We start from the raw sequence: 24,924 nt of genomic DNA, 5'->3' as shown, positions 1-24,924 counted from the left end.
GCTGTAATTTCCAGATTTGTGGACAGAGATGGTGGGCAAGATGTCTTGTTGCCCATAAGATAAGTATACAACTGAGGCACAGCATTTTGATGTTCACTTCTGGCAGGTATATTGAACTTCAGGCCTTTATTGAACTTCAAGCACTTTAATGTTGGAGCATAGGTCTTTCCTCTCTATATTACTAGGAAAGAAAGGGAGAGGCCTAGTTAAGTCGAATTGTCTACATAAAATACAGAAAGCTTTGTCAGCTTTGGCACCCAGATTAATTCATAATTCATACATGTGCTCAAATATTAGGCTTATATGTAATAGAATGAAAGTTCATTTTACTTGTTAGTTTGTTTAAGTTCTTTGTTTACTTATGTTTAAGAAATATGCACTTGGTTTGAATATATAAGAATCCTACTACTTCATCATTGTTCTAGCCAAGATTAGCTTGAGTAATTTCCCCAACAAAACCGTGTGTGTGTGTGTGTGTGTGTGTGTGTGTAAAAAAGTGTAAAAAACACAGTTGTGGCCGAAGAGTTACAAAGTCTAGCTAAGTAGACTTTATTGAACATACTTTATTTGAAGCATTAAAATGACAGCTGAATATCATTTTATAGCTGTCCTTAACCAAATGCATAGAGCATACCATTCTTGTCACTCATCTCTGTTTCCTGTCACTGGTAAAATTAGAATCCTAAATTCTATGTTTCAGAGCCAAAGTAGGTATCGTGGTGGAAACAATATTTTGTTTCTTCATGTTTCTGCCCTCCTTTCATGTGAAGCTGGTGTGGTAGAGTAAAGCTGATTTTTTTCCCCACCCAAAAATCATGCACGTTAACCTCCCTGTGCTCTTATAATCCTAGACATTTTTCTGCCAGCCCAGCTTTCTTCGTTTAACAGATAGGAAAGACGTACAGGAGATAGAAGTCACATCAAGGTTACTGATTAAGCCTGCCTAGAAGAGGGGGAAATCTAGTAGCAATTTCCATCCAAGATAACCATCTTCCTCTGCCCCAGGAGGCACCTACCATCTCCCTAGCACTAGAAATGGTCAAATTCTAACTTGGGTCCCAAACTCTTAAAAATGGGCTGTAGCCATACAGTTCTTTGTCCCTTATGAGCCTCTCAACCTGCAACTGATACCTGAACCTGCCTTCACCAGAGGTGACCTTGGAGAGTAAGTTTGCTTGGATTAAGCCTGGATAGCTCAGTTGGTTAGACCATGGTGCTGATAACACCAAGGTTGCAGGTTCGATCCCTGTATGGACCAGCTGCATGTTGCTGCATTACAGGGGGTTGGACTAGATGATCCTCATGGTCCCTTCCAACTCTACAGTTCTATGATAGTTTGTGTGTGTATAAGGTTCAGGTCTCATTCATATGCCTCTTTTTCTATAACATATTGAACATAAACCCCTGCCTTAAATGTAATGAGACACTGACTTGAATATACAAACATGTCCCTAAAATCATGGATTTCGCTCTTGCTATCTCTCCCTGTGTGCACGCGAATATTTTTTAATACAGTATGATGATTCCTTCTGCATTTCTATAATGTACAGTTCACGTCTTATCTCATGGGTATTACTATTTTCCACTACAAGTCAATGTGCAGCTGTTCTTATAAATGAAGAGGTTAACTACTTGAGTATAAATAAGTACAATATGTTCACAAAGTTAAGTGGAGTCATACTCTGATTAGTAAAGCTGAATAAGTTGCCTACTACTTGAACATAAGTACCTCTGGGTGACTGCTTTCAGTTTCATTCATTCTTATTTGTGATAGCACATGTGATAGTATCTTCTACCGTAAACCTCTTAAGTTACTTTTATTTGTCTTGTGATTCAAATTTATTTGCTAAAAACTGGGGGGGGGGGGGAGAGAGAGAAGCTATGAAAAAGCTGTGTTACACACAAATGCTGGCACCAGGCCTCTTTGGATTGGGGCCAACTTGAAAGTTACTGCAGTTACCTGTCTGAATTGGTAACTTTATGGAAAATAAGTAGAGCTGAAACCTATAAACAGTTTAAACATTTCATTTCAGCAGTAACTTTCAGGAAGTAACTTTTTCTTAAAAACCTTATGGTGGAAGTAAATGTACAGTCTCAAAGGATAAAAGCAATTTGTTCATTTAATTGATGTTTTGTATAGTTTGTTATTGTTGTAAATTTTAAAATTCAGTTAGGACAGCTCTAAGTGTAGACTGTTTTGCATAGATGCCTTTAGCCCAGCACCTGCTGGAAACCAAGGTCCTCCTCCTCCACCTCCAATGATGGGTATGAATATGAACAACAGAGGAACAATGCCTGGCCCTGCAATGGGTCCTGGTCCTGCCTTGGGACCAGAAGGAGCTGCAAACATTGGAGCCCCAATGATGCCAGATAATGGAACTGTGGTAATGTATCACCAAATTTTAATTTTGTCTCTACTTCATTGTGGCAGATCTCTTTGCTGCAAAGATAACTTCACGCTAAAACTAGTTTAGAATAGACCTTTGAGTTAATAAATACCCTTTGAGATTGAAAACAAACTGAACTGCAGTCTTGTTGATATTGTTATTGACACTGTATTAAAAGTGATTATACCTGAGAATTATGTACACAGAATTAATTGCCAAAATTGTTTTACAGCTAGAAGGCCGTTTTTCACACTTTTGCAATGATCAAAGTAGAGGAATGCAAAAACAAAACAATATTTTATGGACAACAAATATAATTAGTCATTCTTATTTTGCTGTATTGGGGCAGGTAAACCTATAATATGATTGCTGTTGAAATGACACATAGTGTGAAGATATCTTTGATTAAGTGAATCTTAAGTACAAATTTAATTTGTTAACATGCTAGTGTTATACAAGTGAGGCTACAATTATAGAACCATCTGTGTGACTCAACACGCGGAATAGCTTCTTCAGATGGTTGGGTATAATTCACAGGTGGGCAGGCTGTGTTGGCAGACTGCATCTGGTTCTTGGCTTAATTTTAAAAACCATCTGCAGTGTGTTCAGACCAGACCTCTGGCAAGAACATCCTTCTTGCAGATCCAAAATGAAAAGGGGTGCCCCATTCAGTCAGCATGTGCTCCCTGACAGTTTATCCCTAAATGAATGTTGCCGTTGGCGAGAAAATGGTTGTCTACTCCTGGTTTAAGTTAACAGATAGAACTTTGTTTGTTGTGTTTTCCTGTATCAGTTTATTTTTGCTGAAAAGTCAAGGTGATTTTTAAACTTCGTCAGTAAAAATGATTGCAGTGGAAACAACAGATGAAGCTCTTGCTGTCTCTGATACTCTCCAATATCTTGAAAGCTGGGCTATTTCTGCTCATACTGATTTTGAAGAGAAGTATATCAGCACCAGTTTTTTCTATGTATTTTACTCAGAATACTGTTTTCATGAGGGATGTGGGTGGCGCTGTGGGTTAAACCACAGAGCCTAGGGCTTGCCGATCAGAAGGTTGGCTGTTCGAATCCCCGCGGCGGGGTGAGCTCCCATTGCTCGGTCCCTGCTCCTGCCAACCTAACAGTTTGAAAGCACATCAAAATGCAAGTTGATAAATAGGTACCGCTCCGGCGGGAAGGTAAATGGCGTCTCCATGCACCGCTCTGGTTTGCCAGAAGTGGCTTAGTCATGGTGGCCGCATGACCCGGAAGCTGTACACTAGCTCCCTCGGCCAGTAAAGCGAGATGAGCACTGCAACCCCAGAGTCCTTTGCGACTGGACCTAACGGTCAGGGGTCCCTTTACCTTTACTGTTTTCATGACATATAGACTAGTCGGTTTAATAGGTCCCATGTAGCATGCAGAATACTGAAAGAGGCAGGTGGGCCTTTTTTCCTAACCCTTCTCATAAGGGAACCAAAGGAAATTGGCCTATATTATGTTAACATCTAATAAAGGGAAGGACAATATACAGTGGACCCTCTGGATATGAATTAAATTCGTTCTAGGGGTCTGTCTGCAACCTGAAAAGTCCGTAGGCAGAGGCGCTGCTTCTGTGTGCAGCGCGATTTAGCGTTTCTCCGCATGTGCGCACGGTGAAGCCCGGAAGTATACACTTCTGGGTTTGCCGTGTTCATAACCCGAAAGTTGCGTATCCAGAGTGGTACGTAACTAGAGGGTCCACTGTATTGTGTTCTAAAAGGAGATGAAATTTGCGTTTATCAACATACCCTGAATGTTTTGTAGCATAATCATTTATGAAGACTTCTGGAAATGAGCTATGACAGTGCTGTTTGAAAATGGAATGTTTCTCTGAAGCTGGTTATTTTTTCAAAGAACTAGTAAACTTTTCAAAGAAAACTAGCACACTTAAAAAAAAATCAACTACTGTACTTCCGCATTACTATGCAGCCCCTGGTGCCCCCAGAAAGCCCATTCTTGAGGGGGGGGGCTCTTTGGTGTTCGGACCAGCAGTAGAAATTAGGAATTGTTGGAATTCTGTGTGTGTGTTTGTGTGTGGAAGTGTCTTCAGCCTATACAACAACAAAGCCTTTTGGATCCAAGTGTGAAGGAAGTTTATTACTGTATTTATATCCTGTCTTTCCTCCAAGGAGCTTAAGATGGACGTCTCCCTTCCAGTTTTTCTTTGTGGGTTGAGGGGCTTTGATTAGTCCCATGTCACCCACTGATCTTCATGGCTGCGTGGGGATTTGAAGCCTAGTTTCCTAGGTCCCCAGTCCAACATTCAGTGTCAACTGCAGTACACTGTCTTACATTATTTGCTCAATTGAGCTCTCCAATTCTTTGTAATTTCTTAAATGGCTGAGCCTCTTTTCCAGATTTTTGGAAGGTATACACAGATAATACTAGAAAAAAGACAGCAGTGAAGTCAGATGGGGACTTTAAAAAAATGTATATATTTAAATTAATGCTCCTAGATTCAAAAGAGCATGTAAGAACTTAACTTATTAGTTCAGTTTGAACGTACGAGTTTTCTGAGTATATCTGAAAATGAGTATAATCTGAAACTATATCATAATGCAAAAAATATATTGCAAATTTTATAATAGCGCATTTTGTTGTTAGTTTTTCAGCTGACAACAGGTTTAAATAAAAATGCCTAAAGGATTTGGGGAAGTATGTGGCGGTAGAATGAGCAGGTAGCTAATGGCACCTGGCTCCTTTTTTTTCCTTCTCTAAAACTTATTTCCTCTTCTAACTCAAATTAGTCTAACTTGAAATGTGCTATAGCTGGTTTTTACTTACCATTTAAAGTATTGATATGTCTTCCAACAGAAAATGAATTTTGCTTCTGCTTACTTTATTTCAAGAATAAATACTACTTTACACGTATACCGTACAGGAGAATCTGCAAAATATATTTATTATACTTTTATTTCACTCTTTATATTGAATGCTCTGGGTGGCTTAGAAACTGTTTCTCATAGCATTTTTTATCTCTCTTTAAAAAAAACCAAAAAAACTTGGATGTTAGATCCCTTCCCCTTTTGTCTTAATATACTGGAGGGCGCAACATTAGTTAATTTACTTTTCAGCTTATTATTAAAATAATGACTAAAATTAATTGCTCCTTTCTTCCTTCTATGTATCATCCTGATTCTGCTGGACTATCTGCGATCTTCATGAAAACGCCACTTGGTTTCCCCCCCTTGGTTTTATTGTAACTAAAATGGTTCTAAATGGACTTAAAATAGCATTCTGAAAGATTCCCGCAAGGAGGCCCACCACAAATGGGTTCTCCTATGGTTAGTAGGGCAGGCTCCGAAACTCCTCAGCCGGCTATGGGTGGTGTAGGTGCCGTCAGTGGTGGACCCGGTGGCTTTGGTAGAGGAAACCCTGGGGGCAGCTTTGAAGGACCTAACAAGCGTCGCAGATACTGAAATTTATTTCTTACTTCTGAGAAAATTGATTGACTATCTGGTGTTATGCCTTTATAATTTTAGCTGTTACCTTGAAAACGGTTTTATTGTTTATGTAGTCACCAAACTTTTTTGGGGGGTGGGGTGGGGGAGTAAAACTTACTTTTTTGTATTCAGTCTTAGGCTTTAACGTAGAGCAGAAATAATGTGCTTCATTTTGCATGTCTGATGTTTGTGACTTCAGCAAAATAAAATGTGACCATGCTGTGAAATTTGTGAGTTCCATACTTACAATAAAATATAATACAGATCTGCTTAAATGATTTTGAAACATTGTTATGAATTCTTTCCCTTAACTTTCTAATTGTACGCATAGATTTTCGTTTTTCTTCAAAAAGCCTATCTTCTGAAAATCAAATGCTTTATAGATTGTGACTGTATGGAAATGAAAGTGCAGCTTACAACTCATGGAGCAAATGTTGAGGCTTGTGCAACTTTAGAGCATCTGAAACATTCAGTAAGACTTTATAGATCTGTTTTAAGTTGTTCTCACCAACATGTACAAACCTAGTTGCAATGGGAATGTCATAATAATGTATCCTGTGTTCAGCTTACAAATAAACACTTGAAAAAGTCTTGAAAAATCTCCAAGTAGTAAATGTTCACCTGTGGTTTGGGATTATGAATAATAATTTCTTCGCAGGAAACAAAACTCGAATATTCTTTAAGAAAACCAAAATCTTGTTAACTTGGCTGGTAATTGTGTGTTAAAACAGTATTTTGCCCTGTAGTTAAGGGTTTCAATGGATTGTGTAGGTTGGCTGTTGCTTTTGCAGAAGATTCATAAAGAATATGAGTTGGCAGTATAGGTTTGAAGACCTTTCCTTCCTTGATAAAGTTACTTTTTTCAATGCTCTTAACTAGTACTGTATATGTTTTTTATCTCACAGCATGAAAAAATATCTTCCATGTTATAGGGAGCTGGCTTACTATATATATACAGATAATGATCATAACTGCTGCTGTTTAGCTCTTGCCATGGGCAAAATGAGTTTGCATTTGGTTAAGTACACACATTTTCAATAGGATTGTTACCTAGCTTTTTAAAGGCATGGTGTAAAGTAGATACAATGTACAAAAGCTTGGACAAAATAATACTGGGAATTCCAGTTATACAATTCATATTAAGTAGAGGGGTGAGAAGTTACTGACATATACCAATATTTATATACCAATATTGTGATTATACTACAAAATGTTTTTCATTAATGTAAATATTGCATGTTTGCATATGAATACTGTTAGGTAACATTCTATTAAACCTCAGTGTGTTGGAGTTATATGGGAGACCAGTACTTCTCAATAAGTATGGTATATTATGTGAGCTGAGTATGGTTTTGCAAAATATGTGGTAACACCTGTCCCCCTATTTCTATTTCTGCTAAATCAATATGAGTGTTGGACTTTTTAAATAATTAGAAGGAAAACCCTGTATTCCTGGGCCAAGACAGGACACTAGTGACCATGTTTTCATCAGTGTAACATTTTAGAAATACTGGTTTTGGGTGGGTGTTTTGTTTTACTCTTCATGGGTGCTGCATAAACTAAATTTGTATAAAATCTGATCTAGATTATCAGTTCCAGGAATTTATATTTGTATGCTGCTGTTTGGATCCTGAAGAAGCAGCCATCCTCATCATATATGGAAGGTGTGAAATGTAAAATAATGCAGGAAGATGATAGCCATTTAAACGTAAGTGCAAATGGCTTTTTCCTGCCCTCATTTTACTCTCAACTTTCTAAAAAGGAAAGGTTGAGATAATGTGGATGAATTTCTTTGAGAAATGACTTGTATGCGTAAAATTTTATTGGTGCATTTTCTGATACTTTCTCAAGACTTGCAACACTAGAAAATGAGGTACTTGAGAATGGGCTATATTGGAGAATGTTAGATTACTCTTCTACCCTATGCAAGCAATAGATGTAGGAGGTAAATCCTTGTTAGTAAAAATATTAATAACTAAATGGTTCACAAGCAACTGATGACCTCTGACTTCGCTGTTTACAGTCACCCCACCCCACAACGACTTGTATTATCTGTGACTCAACCCCTGGTGAAGTGGACTATGGTGGCTTATGCCATAATAATTCTGTTCGTCTTTAAGGTGTGACAGGACTGTTGGACGCTTTCATTGATGAAATAGTTATTCATGCAGCTTAATGGATGAATTCCTGCCTTAATGCTACTACCCGATCTCATACAAAATGGTTTCATTAGGTAAATGTGTGAAATGATGCTTCAAAGGGCTTGAGACAGCTCTTGGTGTTGTGAGCCCCATTATCTTCAGTGGAGCACACTTGGAGGAACAATGAGCTACATTTCCTGATGTTTACAAGATTTTAGGCAATTTCCCATTTATTGAACACACATTTAACACTTTTCTATATTTAATTTTGAACGTGTAGAAAATTGTATTGATTTTACTAATTCCAGCATTCACTATATATTTACTGAGGTAGTTTGCATGTGTTTTTTTAAAAAAACTAAATAACACCCCCCACAAGTCAAGTCATGTATATTTTTTTGAAAGTGTGGTGTCGACTTAAGCCAGTGATAGTTCATGTAAACTTCAAGTAAACTTTGTGACCTAATGACTACTTCCGTTTCAGAAAGCCACAGCACACAAGTTAACATAACAATGGGCAAGATAAAGCAGTTCAGCTATTACTTTAGTTACCACATGTTCCTTGATAACTTTTTGTTTTGGAATTGTTTTTCAATATTAATGTCAAACTTCTCAGTTTTCGCTTTTAGTGTTGGAGCGAAAGCTAATGTTTTCTGTGAACTTTATTTGAATTTTAGAACTCAGTACTTTGTTTAAAGCTAGTTTAAGCATTTTGGTATCCAAAATAAAAACAAAAGTGTTGGTTGAGCTGTAAGCCTGTGTTCAGGTGGCACACTGAGCCCAAACTATGGCTTAGCGTGGCACAGCAGTAGAACAACCAGGGAAAGAGCAAAGCAGCTGGGGGCTCCTCTCCCAGATTCTACACACTCATGCATTTATGCTAATCCATGGGTTGGCTTTGTGTGACATGGGAACCAGGCCATTGTGTTAAGTTTTAATAAGCAAAACATTTATTGAACATAACTAAACGTTAAGTTAGTAGGTACACTGCAGAAATGTTATCCTGTCACATCATTTTACTGGGATATCTTGTACGGGGATTGAAATAAAGTAAAATTTCATAGAATTCTATAGCATGATTATGATTCTGCTCTAAGGCTATCTTCCTACTTGAGTCTGTAACCTGTGAACTTTTAAATTATATGAATCTCAGAATACACACCAATGGTTTTTATTCTGGTTGTGTTCTTCAAAATATACTTTAGATTTCATGGATACGCAATCAACATAAAATAATGTTTATGGTCCGATTTTTCTGTTTTCTCCTGGTTAGGTGTACTATAAAGAAGAAATACAATGATTGAGTTGTTGGGACAACTTTTCCAGTTTAAGTGGAAATGAAATCTGACAAAGACACAAATTAGAAGAACTTACTCTGTGGCAGTGAAAATGGCAAAGCCATCCTGTAGAATTGATTTGAGTAATACTTGTCTTGTCCACTGGCCCATCTGATGATGTTTTTGGTAACCTGCTGTGGTTACCAAAACCTCTTGCATCTCATCCAACTTGGATTTTTCTTTAACAGCACCTAAATCAGAAGTCTCCTCTGTTAAAACTGGTCTGGCTAAATTTGAGTTGTAACAGCCTGAGGATGTTTTGCAAGGTTCTTGTAAGAGTCTTGCCAAATCCTTCCCACATGTTGTGGATCCTACCTTTTCCTAGTTGATTCAAGATGTCAAGTGAGGCTTGTTGAAGCCATAAAACTGAATATCTCCTTGAGGAGAATGGTTCTCCAGTTCACTTGATGCAATTTATAGATAAAAAACTAACAAGCAAGGGTCCCTCCTTGGATCCTTTAGATGCAGAAAATAGGTCATTCTTCAGTATATCATAGTTTATGAATGTGATAGTTGCTGACATTGAGCCAGCTTCAGGATCTCGTGGATGAGACTGATAACACTGGAGTATTACAGTGTTACCAGTATACTAGTGGCACCATTAAGCATTTCCATTTCCTCAAATTTGAGTGAGATAGTGGAATTAGGAATCATAGTTGGAATGCCTAACACTGTGCAAGAATTAATAAACTGGCACTCAATCCTGACTGGAGGTGATAGTAATAGGTGGGGATTGGTGACTTGTAAACTCTAGATGAGCTCACAGCTTGGTGATACCGTCCTGGATTCCTACCACATTAAACATTAGATTAGATTACTGGAATGTATTTTATATGGGGATTCCTTGAAAATTACTTTGGAAATCGCAACAGTTACAAAATGCACCTGTTGGAATCAGATAACTGAATTCTGTCAACCTCTTGTCCTAAAGACAGGCGCATTTGTTTTACAGGACAAATTCTGAATATTTTGGTTTGAATTTTAAGACCTATTGCGTATCTGAAAGAACTTAGTGTTCTTTATCTAACTTCTAGCTCCTCCTTGGTGGTAGCACCCCAGTCGTGCAACTCTGTGATCAGGGCAGGTCACTTGATGTTTCTCCATGCAGACTTAGGGGGCAGGTGAAATAAATATGTAGTCATCAGACTTGGTTGTTAAGCTAGAAAATTGTTCATTGATCTGGGCTGACTGTTCATTATTTGAACTGACTTATGGTGTGTGTATACTGATCTCTCTTGCTTGTTTGTTCCAGCTTGGTATCTTTTGTTATAAAGCATTTAGAGGAGTATATACTGGAGCACTATAGAAATTTGGGGTGAGATCCAACATGCAAGGCGACGTCTCTTCTTCCCTCCCCCCTGCAGCTACCATTCCTCCAAAAATAAGTTCTGGGGGGGTGGGGGACCCCTGGAGCAGATTTTGGTGGTGTGGTGGGGACTGGAAGAAAAAAAGAAACACGACGTCCTATTGCTTAAGTAGGAGGACATGGTTCGATGTCGTCCTTAGAAAATACTTCCGGTGACTTTACATTTGACCTGTTGATTTTATATAATCCAGAAAGCTGTGTTTGTCTTTTAAAACAAAGGAAAATAAATGTGTACTTCTAAATGTTATTCACAAGGTGCCATGAGTGATAACAAACAGAAAGGACCAAAACAGTCCTCCACGCTGCAACTCTTGTCTAGAAGGAACTTGTAACCTTCTATCTATATTAGATTAATTTCTACTAATGTACTTAATATTTTTGATTGTATCCGACTCTCTAGTACGATTAGTTTACAGCAAATATACTAAAAGACAGTGCTTCGGCTTCTAAAGCCAGGGAAGTATCTGCAGCATCCTCTGATGGGTCATACAAAAATCACCACTTTTACGATACTTTTAGAAGCAAGAAAAACAGGTGAGTCATCTTGTATATCCTGATCTTTCTCCTTTCTATGAAACTGGCTGCATACTTTGTGATTTTTAAAAAAATTGGGAACTAATACAGGAAGTTTAAGTTGTCATCATAAAAAGATAGAGACTTGAATCTAGGATTTTGCAGTTAAGGCCCTTCAAACTTATCTTTATTCAAAGCAGTGTGTGTGTGTGTGTGTGTGTGTGTGTGTGTGTGTAAATCCAGCATGGAAGCTTCTGCAACATCATGAGTGAAAACTGCATATGCCAAGGTTTATTGCTAATATACGTACATTTCTAGTTCATCATTAATTGAGAACCAGAAATTGTGCTAACGAGTTTGAAAATGATTTGATTCTTTGTTACCTTTGGGGTACTGTACAACTATTGATCTTTGCTATTGCCCCTTTGATCTTTGCTATTGGCCCTTCAGATATCTTTTAATTTAGTTATCATTTGGATAAAAGCTAGTTCTTGGTCTGTTCTGTAAAAGTGATGTTTTCAAAAAGGCATTTGAAAGGTTTCGTTACAGTTAAGCCATTTGTTACAGTGTCCACATTCACTTTCCCCATTGCTATTGTCATCCATACTTTCTCACTGCTTATAAACAAAGAGTGAGTAACTCCTGGAATGAACTTTCCACATTGTTTTACTGGAAATTATATAGAATGTTAGCAAATGTTACTGTTCTGCATCTTGAGCATCTCACCTGGGGGATAGATCTGAAATTCCACTGTTGAGCAAGGAACAAGTATTCAGAAACTCTTTAATACCTAATATTACTGCACCAAACATTTCATGTAGATAGATATATAACTGAAGGTAAGGAGAGTTTTAGTCACCAGTGGCTATTGGAGTAAATCCAGCTACAGTATACCGATTTAACCAGTCACATTGCTTTTCTTCTGTAGTGTGTCTGCAGTGGCTTTTTAAACTCTTGGATTTATTTAAGCTTGTGGTAACTATATCTCTTGGGGAGAAAAGCATATGGGAGTGGGATAATTTTAGGTAGACAAACAGTGAAGGAAGGAGAGGGTTAAGTATCCTTTTCTCCACCTAACTAGTAGCTGCTTCCACCTGTAGGGGGAAAATCCGGGAAGCTTGTAATTCTCTATGACTCTGGAGAAGGGTTTTGTTTAAAACCTTGTGTTTGGTGTGAAAAGGACTTTATAATAAATTGTAATAAAAGCCACTTGAGTGACTGGCCAGCTTAGCATGTGAAAAGACGTAAAAAGAACTGAGAAGTAATCCAGATCAGTTCGGACGTTACATAGCGATAAGATCAGCATGGTTTGTGGCATGAAGAAACTGGTTCTTTTCTGCAGTGGTGCTGATTTCCTGGAACACTGTCTCCTTTACCTCCTCCTCTGAGAGGTGTCAACCGTGATGTGCTTTAGACACCTTTTGAAAACTTCAATATTTAGATTGCACTGCTCAGTATTTTGTTCTAATATTTTGATTCTGGATTTTTATTGACAGTATGTGTTTTCATTTTATTTACATCATTGTCATGATGTTATAATTTTTACACTGCTTAGAAAAGTGTGGGGGGGTCTATAAATTGATTAAATAATTTATTCTTGATGTTCTCATGTTTAAATCACTTTGAGATACTTTATAGGAAGAGATTTATAAATAAAATAAGAAAATGAACAGGAAACACTTTACCGTGGAAAAAGTCTGATCGAGATGTTCTGTTGGCAAGATGGATTCAATGTCAGTTGTTTTTTAATCAAAGCAAGGTGATGGTTTTCTGTGGGAAGATGAAGGGCTTTTGAGATTTCAGTGTCTAACCATCACAGTGAGGCAAAAACATGAATTAAGACAATATAGTCGTGTTTAGATTCAACAGGAAACTTGGGCTTCCTATTACATGCAATAGTCTCTGGTTCACATTCTCCTCCCCCTTTTCATCTGAACTTGTCACAGAAAACTGTCCAGTATGAAATTGGAAGGTAAGCCTGCAATCTTCTGCTGTGGTGTGTGAAAGAAAAAAATATGTATTTGTGTGTGCATGGAAGGCCTGTGCTTTTAATGGGAAACCATAATTTCCTGTTGTATGTGGATCTGGAAAACAAATTTTAAAATGTAGGGTTTGAAATTATATTGACAATGCTTTCTGAAATAGACACTTCCCATAAAGAAAATTGCAACCGGATTTCATTAATATAGTGCATGGACTGACTGTCTCAGATTAAATATATTTCCTATCCTATCTATAGTAAATTTGCAGAATAGTGGATGCTGTTGAACACTTGGTGAAATCAGATTTCCTTTCCCTTCAGATTTTAATCTTTACAACTCGAATTCATACTTTTATGGAAAATGTGGTACTATAATATTTTGTGCTTGGGGTTCTTTTAGTGCTTCATAAGTCTTCATTAAGCCCTTATATAATTTACCTAAACTAGATTTCTTGAAACAGTGAATCTATGAGTACTGATCCCATTGAATAGATCTTAATTTAGGTGGGACTAAAGTTGTGTATATAGTCAACCTACAGGTACTCTTCCATTACTTAAAATGAACTGTTCATTTATAGCTACTCAAAAGTATTTTTGCAATGCCTTGTAATGAATATAGGTTAAAGGTTTTTTTATTTAAGAATGATTTTTTACCTCATTAATATACATTGGAAGTGGTTTTGTGTGAATGACTAATTAGATAAACACATGGTAAGGCATAGTTTATTAAACCATGGTGTATTTGGTCATTTGAGCTGGGCCCAGTGACTTAAGCATAGTTTATTAACTATTAATAAACCATGTTCATAAGCCATGGGTAATTGGATAAACCTTGATAATGTTAACCATGGATTAGCATTATATGAACCTGGATCACAAATGGGTCCTGGAATTCAAGAACGTTATAACACAGGTTTTTAAATGTGCTATTCAGCAGTTTAATATTGGTTTAGCATAAGACAGAATAAGGCAACAACAAACATTGGACTCTATTTCATTTTTACAAATTCTTGCTGATCATTTTGGAAAACTAATTGTTCAGACATACAGTAGCATGCTCTTGTGACCTTTGTTCTTCATGTATTATGTGAGGAGATGTTCAGTAAAAATGCTCATTTGGTGTCATATTACGTGCATAAACCTGTTGATTAAACCATAAATTTGTCCTTATTAGATGTTTTATAAAATATAGGAGCATATGAAAAGAACTAGGCCATATATATGTGTTGTGGCAAACTTCCTCTCCTTTCCCTGTCATTCGTGCACATGCATGATGTGGCTTAAGAAGTTAGATCTTCAGAAAGACTTAAAACCTGCTGACACTGTTTTGGAAGTGGAACTAGGACACTGGCCTTATCCTGGTGCCTCCCCTCTGGTGCCTCCTGCAGTCAAAGGTAAGATTAGACACAGAAAGGGTGATGCCAAGGACATTGTGTGTAATTTTGCATTGTCGAAGAATTCTGAAAATCATCCTGTAGGGATGTGATCTAACATATGGCAGCCCAAAGGGGTTGAACATATGGCAGCCCAAAGGGGTGTGCCTATTATCATGGGCATTTTGTACTCACCTGTAAGGTTTTTTTATTGGACAAAGGGCCATCTAGTGGTCAAGGGTGGGAAAGTAGGTGGTGTTTCATTGCCAGTGACCTTAATGCATATTCTAACAAGTCCAGCTTCAGGCAAAGGGGCAAACAGCACATAACGGAAAGGGGGCAATCAAGCCGACTGCTTCCTCAGAGAATAAGCAAACAAACTGGCCAGTGTCAAACGGCGTAACATAACATGGTGCATGCAGGAAACACAAGCTTAGGCAATAACCCAAGTAACAACAAATCCCAGAAAACAGGATAAGTACAAAAATAACAGTCTCATAAGCAGGAGAAATGCAGCCTCTGAGCCATCAAGCCAATGTAGTTAAATACACTTGGAAAACAGAAAAGAATGGAAGAGGGCACTCACAGGAGGAATGAAAAAGGCGCTAAGCCGGAGAGATTCTGAATGGAGTTGCTGGAAACAAAAAGAGTACCTACTGGTGTATTTTCTGTCCTCGGCCACTAGATGGCAGAGGCCTCCCCCTACACAGCTCTTTGTTCAGGGAAAAATATACCAAGCCAATCAAATATTTAGGATTCTGCTGTGTGCTTTTGAAAAAACCAGAACATACACTTCTGTTCATAACTTTCTAACAATCCTCTTAACTAGATTTATTTGCATCTGAATTGGGGTGAAGGTTATTAGGGGAGTATGGATATTCCCCCATCAAAGAGTGGGTTGCCTTCTTCATAGCTTCCTCATATCTCTGTACTTTTAGGATTATCAAAGAATGGGTCAAAGAATAAATCTATTAATTTGTAGGAAATTTGTGTGTTGAAAGGGTGATTTCATGCCCCCAAACCACCCACTTAAAAAAAATATTTACAAAATGCAGATACTTTATGGGAATCCCTATTCCGTCTTATATTATGATCATTTGTCAGAATTATGATTTTTTGTTAACATGATTTTCCAAATTAATTGTTTCATAGGAATGTAACATTTTCTGTACTACTATTCAGAAGAATCCAAACAGACTTGAGAATTTTGCAACACAAATATGCTGATTACTCTTGATGATTCCTAAACTTTCACAAAAGTTTGTGTCATGTTTATTGGGAACTTATAGAAGATTAAAACCAAAAAGACACATCATATGAACATAGAAACTTTGCTTGCTCATGTAGTAGATATGAAAATGACATATGCAACAAGCAGTGCTTTGTTCTTCCAGTTTATCAACTAAATCTACAGAGTTGAAACCAGAGAAGTGCAAGCAAAAGTTCACTTCTGCAACAAAAGTCCACTGCATCTCCTTTGAAAAGCTGCTTTTGAAGGGTAGAATTGTGGGAAATGGGCTCTGAGGAGCTTGAGTTGGGAAATTGTAGAAGTGATTTGGGGGGTGGGTGTGAACTGTCTCATGCAAGGCAATTTGTGGATCCAACCCAAAAGTCTCTTGGACCTTCAGGTATATTTCCATCAGCTCCAGCACGCTTGTAATTAGTCCTTAAAGAATACCCCATGGGTTTTTCCTAATGGTTGCAAGTAAAAAGAAAAAAGAAAGACTACAAGTGAATACCTTAGTTGCTATGGTCAGGTACTTTCATTTTTGCCAGTGTGTTTGCTGTCCATTTCAGATGCTGAATTGGATTTAATTTAGACCTCTGCTTTTGAGTTCACAAGTATTTTTTTAGCAAAATTGCTTGGTAAAGTATTGCTTTAAATTTTACTCAGTTTTGGGAAATTGGACTTGTGACAGATGCAGGGCGGAATTCAAAGTCGTACTCCTTGAACTGTTCTTGCAGCATTTCAGATTGTCTGAGGAAACAATCTCCCCTGACCTCCCCCTGCACACGGTTCCTGGTGCAAAGTCAGGACTCATTGTGCTGCTTCCTGCTAAATCGCTCAGCTAAACCCAGCCCAAAGAAGATGGAAGATCCATTATACTACTGTTTGGAAAGACAGCATTCCCTCCCACCCTTGATTTATATGTTTATTTAAAATGTTAATCTTCAGCCTTTTCGGACCTGGGATCCACTCTTAACCCAAACATGAATTTTAATATTGAATATGGCAGTCATGTTGGTATTAAAGCCCACCTTTTATTAAGCTGCAAGCCTGTAGTGGCTGCAATGCACCAGTTGAAGGCCAATGGGTTAAAATATTTTGGGTTTTTGCCCCTAACACCTAAGGCTTTACATGGGACTTAAAAAAAATCCAAACATCAATAATGAAAATTTATTTTGAAAAGGCACATTGTATTGCATTCACATTGCCTTATTTGGCCCAACAGCAACTAAATCCACAAAGAATCACGTATTCTGCAAGCACAGACCCGCTAACGTCCAGCCAACACAAAATGGGGTAACGTGTCTTTCAGATTACATGTAATTGAACATATTAGCACCAGTGTCTCTGTCCACCCAAACTCAGTTGGTTGCTACATATGGTTGAGGAAGACACTGGTGTTGCGCTTATGGGCACATGGACATCTATTTGGCAGCTCTGTGTGATACAGGATACTGGACTAGATGAGCCTTTGGTCTGATCTAGCAGAGCCATCCTTAGGTTCTAAGAAGTCAGTTTATGAGTCTGTTTTCCCATAATGTTTAATTTTTTGCTTTGTGTCTGTTGCTGCCTTGGCCATTTTTTATTTTTTTTAAATGGCAATATTTTAAATACTCAGAACGAACCATGTTTCGTTATCCTTCAGATCCCTGAAGACGTTTGCTGAAATTGCCTGTCTTGTTCATGTACATTCGCCATGTACAGTGGTACCTCGGGTTAAGTACTTAATTCGTTCCGGAAGTCCGCTCTTAACCTGAAGCACCACTTTAGCTAATAGCGCCTCTTGCTGCCGCCGTGCCGCTGGAGCACAATTTCTGTTCTCACCCTGAAGCAAAGTTCTTAACCCGAGGTACCATTTCTGGGTTAGCAGAGTGTGTAACCTGAAGCGTATGTACCTGAAGCGTATGTAACCCGAGGTATCACTGTATGTAGAATTTGATCCTGAAGGATAACTATTCAAAATGGAAGACAGTTTTGTATGCTTCAGTGGTGGTCAGCCTTCCTGTCAGCTGTAACACACAGGAAGTCTAAAAGAATGAAATAGTACCAGTCTAGTGTACTTTTTTGTATATACACATGTGGGCCCTTCCCATTTACTGAGGTGTGTGTGTGTGTGTGTGTGTGTGTGTGTGTGTGTGTAGAAATTTCTGGGCTGACAAACAATGCAGCAGCACAGTCAAGGAGAAATAAATGCCTGACACTGTTGCCATTGCCCAGTTGCTTGAAACCTATGCTCTCTGTGTCACTTGTGGTGGCGGTTACCCATGAGGTAAATTTGAAAAAGTATGTGGTTTTACCTACACACCTACAGTGAATGCTGTTATCTGTTACTGTTTGTCAGGTTAAACCAGTGTACAGTCCGTGGATGCACATCTAGGATAACTTTTATCTTGGTTTGTTTGTTTTTACTTATGTGTCCCCCCCCCCCCCAAAAAAAAAATAACCAAGACAGGCGACGTACATTTCTTCTCAGAAGTGGATTTCCCCCCATTTCTCTGTGGACGATAGTGGACATGCTCTGATTGTAAAGCAATTCCTACTCCTGGCCATTGAGTCCACAGCAGTGGAACGTCCTTTTCTGATCAACTATTGTGTTAGGTAATTTTTTTGCAATTTTTATAATATCGAAGTGGGTGGGTTCTGAAATTAAAAACATTTAATTGAGTATTTTGAGACAAATATAAAGGAGTCATTTTTTTCTAAAATGTTAATAGTACTGAAACTAAAATGAGGGATGAGAGAAAATATGAAAATCAAGAAACCCTTTTTATATAGTATTGAAGGTAGAGTGACTTTTTTCACTGAAATCTTGTGAATTAAAGATAGGGGCCTGATACTGAAAGAGCTTTGCATAAAGAAACTCCTCTTTTAAAGTCTGGTGTATCACCACTTCCGTGTATACTTCTGTCTCGCTGTAATTTATTAGGGAAAATAGTAGAAGGGGGATTACAGCCTAAATTGAGGATTTTGTTGTATTAGGACATAGCAAAGTCCAAAGCATTAAATATGTAAATCACAAGAGGCTTGGATTTTAACTTCTTAAATGTCTTAGAAGGTAATCTGTTGATAAGTATATGAATATACATTCATACTGAAAGTTCAGACTGTGAGGCTGGCAGAAATGACCAGAAAGATAGAGGCTTAAACCTTCCCTTCCTTGATGGTATATCAAACATATTTACACACTGGACAAATCAGAATTGTAACTTAGTTAGCTTTTTACACACTGGACAAATCAGAATTGTAACTTAGTTAGCTTTTTACTGAGTACAGAAGCATTCAAAATTTGTTTCAGAAAACCTTTTAAAGAACAACGGAGATAGAATGTTTAGAAGATCAAAAATATACCAATATTGTGTTTAAAAATGAGAGCTTCCTCAAGTTTTTGGGGCCAGCAGGCATAAGAAACAGATGGTAGGTAGCATGTGATGCCCTTTTCACATAAGACAAACTGGTGATGCTCAAAGCACAACCTGAAACAAAGCAAACCGCCTACACACCTGAAAAAGCAGGCAACATCCCCTGGAAAAAACAGGCTACACCCAACCTAATCAAAACTTTATTTATTTATTTTTTAAAATGGTGGGGACACAGTTCCTAAGGGCACCATGGTGTCCACAGACACTATAAGTATAATATACCTTTAACATAGAAATTTATATTCTCACTACTTGTCATTTTAGGAGGGGCTATAAATGCCAGTGGTTGCCAATACTGAACCCACAAGCACACATCCCTCCCCACCCCCTGGCCTGCCTTGGTGCCTACAAGGTGCTTTACTCTCCCTCCCCTCTGGTTTGAAAGAAGCGCTCCATTGTAACCAGTGTGTAAGGTTTTGCTGTGTATGGTGCCCATGACAATTTCCTCAAATGAGCCATCAAGCCCTCCCAAAGTTGGAAACTCCTGATCAATGTACTTCTGCAATCTGTTCTGGCTTAGCAATGCAGTGTGTATTCTGTAATTGCATGGAGCACAATTCACACTGGGGCAGATATGTGTAACAAAACAATTGATACATTTCCATGCAATTACTAAGTGCCTTTGGGTGGGGAGCGGGCAAAGAACTGTCAGGTTGGTAGGGAAGATATTCCATAATGAAGCCAATTGCACAGAAAAGGGAAGGTTGTCTGATAGTGCATCCCTTAAAACTGGCATTGCGTGTTTGGGGTAACTTAGTTTTTTGAAAGAGATTTAGGCCACCTTTCAGCAATAGGTGGCTTTCAAAGAAAAAAACAACACCAAATGTAATGAAAAATAGGATTAAATTTTCTCAGATTTTTGGCAATTTGCAAAGGCTGTTTCACATTGTTGTGCATTTAATGTGTGGTAGGCTTACTTCAGCACGATTTTTCATTCCATCTGGGGACAACCTATCTACCTGTTGCTCATTATCATTCCCCATATCCAAAGTGAGATGACCTGTCCGCAAGGGCAGGCCATTGTGCCTTGCTCACTATTCAGAGCAAATGCTTGCTTATTGTGCAGGCTGCTCTGTTCCTACATATATATGATCAATGGCGAAAATACCAGCGGGAAAGTGGTGGATGGGATGGTGTACTTCTAGTTTTAGTTTTCTGAGTTGAGATCAAGCAAACTATATTCTGTACCATTCATTATACATACAAAGCTAAACAGCTAGCTAAGACTCTTCAGTGGGTGTTCTAAAAATGTGACTGGAATGTGAGTTATACCTTTTTTGGATTTGAGTGCAAGCATTCGTTTTAAAACTATTACCCAATTGTAAAATTGAAGTAGCTATTAGGATTGGGGTTGAGGGGAGCTGAAAAAAATGAGAAGCAGCAATGCTTTTACAAACCTATACAATTCCCATTCTTGATTAAAAACAGCAACCCTGGTTTAGTTTGAAAGGGAATACCGTCAACAGACTATATATCTCTCTTTCAGCAAAACTTTTGACTTACTCACACATGGCATCTTCCTAAATAAACTTGAAAAATACGGATTGGAAAGGACATAATGGGGCTACAAAGTTGCTTGAAATACTGCACATAAAAGGTAATCATTTTAACGGATTGATAAAGAGAATGTAAGTTGATACTGAACAGCTTCAATTCCAGGAGTCGATCTTGATTTCAGCATCATTGCTATACCTAAGGAAGGAATAAACATCTTGCCAAACTTTTGGGGGATAAAGTGAACATGACAATTTAGTTCTGATTGGGGAAATTATACTGATCCACATTACTGAGCAGTACTGAGTTCACAACACTTCTAAAGTTTCTCAACAATTTTATCAAAACCTTGTTCGGTCAGTATTATCCACATATTGCAGATGGGCTATTGAGGTTTTAAGAGGATATCTGGTGTAAGGCAACCCAATATCATTGCCATCGTTTATGATGCTTTTACTTCTGCGATCGGGAGCAAAACATTCTTCTAGTGGCTCAAAAGATCAAGCAATGTATATATCTAAAAACCATATCTTACGATAATGAGATTAACGAACATAAACAAAATTTAAATAACCATACAAAGGAGGATATTGGCAAGCTGGAACATGTGCAGAAGAGGGCAACCAAGATGATCCAAGGGTCTGGAAACTAAGCTTTATGGGGAACAGTTGAGGGAGTTGGGTGTGTTTTAGCCTGGAAAAGAGGAGAGGAGATTCAATAGCCACCTTCAAATTGGCTCAGTTGGTAGAACACGAGACTCTTAATCTCAGGGTCGTGGGTTTGAGCCCCGCATTGGGCAAAAGATTCTTGCACTGCAGGTGGTTGGATTAGCTCTCACATGGCCCCTTCCAACTCTGCAATTCTATGATTTTAAATATCTAAAGGTCACATGGAGAATGGAACAAGCTTGTTTTCTCTTGCATTGGACGGTAGGACCTGAACCAATGAGTTCCAAGTTAAGAGAAGAGATTCCAACAGTACTTTCTAACAGTAAGGTCTGTTTGACAGTGGAAATGGACTTCCTCAGGAGGTTGTGGACTGTCCTTCCTTGGATGTTTTTAAGCAGAATCATAGATTCTTTAGTTGAGATTCCTGCATTGCAGAGGGTTGGAGTAGATGACCCCCAAGGTCCCTGCCACCTGTGGAATTCTATGGTTCTATAAAGTTAATAGGCTAATCAGAACATCTCGAATAAATATACTGTACTTTTCCGTGTGTAAGTCTAGGTTATTTAAAAATTATGCTAAAAAGTGGGGGGTCGTCCTATACATGGAAAAATACGGTACATCAAAAATTAACAATCCATAAGTTATGATAGGATTTAGCAGTCTAAATACGAGGCAAACTGTTCCCCTCGGCAACAGCCTCCTAAACTAGACCTCACCCTGATTGCACATGGAGCAGCAGGAGCAGTCTTTGGGTTGGAGTCAGGGCCATGCCATCTCAAGTCAAGTGGAAATGTGCCAGCCAGCAGAGACTGGGTCTTGGAGGACTCAAAGCTAGCTGGTACCTTCAGTGAATTTGTGACTGATGCAGGATGTGTACTGGGGCTTGCTCTAGCCTCTTACTCTGCACCAGAGATCATGGTAGGCAGTGATAGTTTTTTTAATGGTAAGTTCCAAATATTCTAAGAAAAACACTCGTATGTAACATTGCAATTTTTTACTTTTCCCCAAATTACAAATGTGTCAAGAATGTAGCATCATGGCACCAATATGAACAGCCAAATTTCACTTACGATTTCAGTAAGACAAGCATTTTACCCAAGAGTTGAGAAATAAGTCTACTCTATATTGGCTGGCAAGGATTTAGGTACAACTGCTGCAGATTAAAGGATGTAAACAGTAAAATCGCGAGCCAAGAAAAAGTTTAGGTAGTCTCAAATGTTTGAAAAGATGGGAAATGTTCTGACTACAAGATGGAGAAAGCCTGTTGATTGTAAAATCTCCTTTCGAAGTTTAGTAAGGGTATGCATAGGTATCTGTTGCCAGCAAGTCAAAGTACAGAATTCTGCACTGGGCAGCTGCTTACCCTAAATGTCAGGAGTCTCAATCCTATATGCAACTGAAGCACATCCAGGACTTCTGCAAGTGGGTTAGAAGCTTGCACCTTCCTTACTTTCAGCATGCATGCGCCTAAAAGCTCCAAGTCACCTGAAGAACATTATGCAGGTGCTGGAGAGGTAAGGTCACTCGAAAGGCTTTTTCTGAGTTTACACTTGTGATAGCTGTTGGAAGAACCGATATCCTCCTCCATGCCACAAACACACTGAAAAATAAGCTGCGCAATACTGTTGGTGATGGAGTTTGGTCGCAGCACCAGATCAAGAAGGATAATCTGTCCTTTTGCTAGGCTGTCTGGGTGTATTTGGCTAAACTGCAATGCTTTGGAATATGAGATTGAAACCCTGGATTAACTGGTGTTTGGAAGCCTGTTAATGTGGTCAGGAAGTGCCTTAGGGTTGGCGTGTTGGTCAGTTTGACTAGTCAAGCCCTGCCAGTTGGCTACCTATTTGATCAAATATTGTCAAATGTTACATGGAGTCAAGAATGGAAGCTTTTCTTTTATTATGCTGCCATTGATTAGCAATGGCAGGCACTGACGTTACCATTGCTGCTTGAGACTTTGACGTTGATGGAGGTACAGAGCCAACTGAAACTGATACTGAGTAAAGCATTGACATGTTTTCTACTTTCCACAACAGTTTAAAAACTGGCTTGTGTTTTGCTCTTAGTTCACTTTGTTTTGAATTGATTTTTTTAAAATCTTGTGATTATGGGCTGACACTAGTGTTCCCAGGATAAAAGCCAGAATAGACCTGTCCAGTGAAATGACCACATTTGTAAGAATTCTTAAATAATGTTGTTAAATATTATAATAATTCATTCAGATTTATTTTTTTGAAAATAGGTGTATGTATAATCTCTTAAAATTAATACTTAGCATGTGTGATTGTTATTTGACAATATTTGACCAAAGTCTAACGCCATTCTGAGAAACTGAAATGAGAAAGCACTTTCTCAACAGTTAGACTTTATAGCTTTCTGGATATGACACCACCACATTTCATGATATGTAGCTGAGTAAATGAAGAAGTGTCGATTGTAGAAATATCACCTTGGAGACACGATGAAAGAAATGTGCTCTTTGATCTGGGGCTGGGTGTACTTGGCTACTTAAAAAGACCACCGCAAAATGTTACCTGTGTTTTGCAAAACTGGATTCAATGGCCTTATATATGTTTAAGTACACATAGAAATGTGTTTAAATTGGCATGCTGCATCTAATTCTGCTTCTACTAGACCCTGGGTATGGGCAGTGTCCCACCTCCTGGTGCCTGAAACCCTATTCGGGATCTGAACCTTCTGTCACCACCCTGACCCCTTAGATTTCACCATCCATTTCCAACATGGATTGGCCTTCTGCAGACATAGGCTAGAAGCAGAGGATCAGTTAACTAAATCAGTGGTTTCTGCAATGGATGAAATTGTTTGGCTTCTTCCATTTGAGCGTATTTAGTTAAAATAATGGATGGTTATGAATTAACTTTAGCTATGCCCTCTTTGTGGCCACCACATTCCCAGAAACATTAATATTTTTGCCTTACTACTTGTCTTTACAAAGTCACACCCATTGTTGAATGTTCCTCAGCAGGAAATGAGAGGCACGCCAGTCTTTTCATACGTGCTTCTAGAGAGAAGGGCATTGCCAGCCACTTGCAGAAGGAAAGCCCTAGTTACTCGGGGTGCATTAGCCTGATAAACTGTCATGGAAGGATGTTCTGAAAAATGTAGAGGAAATTTCCTACCTCTCATTGCCCTCTCTGGCTGGGAGGGAGTGAAGAATTACCTATATCCCCTATAGCATGTGCTAAGTTCCTGAGCAACCTTAGTGGAACAAACATTGATATAAAATGGGACTCCAACCTGATGCATTGATACAACTAGAGGAGGGAGGTCTCATCGCATCATCTTTATTAAATGGGGTACCATGTAGCACCATGTGAACTGTCCCTTTTGATGAATCCCTGATGCAGGGAAACACTCTGACATGCCAAATTAAGAGTAGATGATCATTTAATAAGCTTTAATTGTTTTTCTTCTTCTAGGAAATGGTTATGATGCTGAAGTGCAGTTGAAGATGTACTTCATGAGTGCTTTGTCCAATGAATATAGCAGAGGAGGTTGAATCCTTTCTTCAGTTTCAGGTATCTTTCTCCCA

General features: G+C 38.4%; 1 protein-coding gene across 4 annotated transcripts in view; it reads left to right on the top strand.

Annotated features, from left to right (window-relative positions):
• The window catches only part of PSPC1 (paraspeckle component 1), a 58,653-nt gene that overhangs the window by 29,017 nt on the left and 4,712 nt on the right, over window positions 1-24,924 (top strand). For 2 of the 4 annotated variants that reach the window (XM_083436571.1, XM_083436570.1), the window contains exon 7: window positions 24,812-24,910. In XM_083436571.1, the coding sequence (XP_083292697.1) occupies window positions 24,812-24,841 (30 nt within the window). In that variant the 3' untranslated portion in view covers window positions 24,842-24,910. Of the gene's footprint in view, window positions 1-2,205; window positions 2,385-5,641; window positions 6,453-20,695; window positions 20,807-24,811; window positions 24,911-24,924 lie in introns of those variants that run through there. The other 2 variants (XM_083436572.1, XM_083436569.1) reach the window with 2 other exon arrangements.

This window comes from Podarcis tiliguerta (genome assembly GCF_965153285.1).
Source record: "Podarcis tiliguerta genome assembly, chromosome: 4".
Taxonomy (NCBI): Eukaryota; Metazoa; Chordata; class Lepidosauria; order Squamata; family Lacertidae; genus Podarcis; species Podarcis tiliguerta.
Note: the sequence above shows the minus strand (reverse complement) of the source record. Positions and strands in the feature narration are given on the sequence as shown.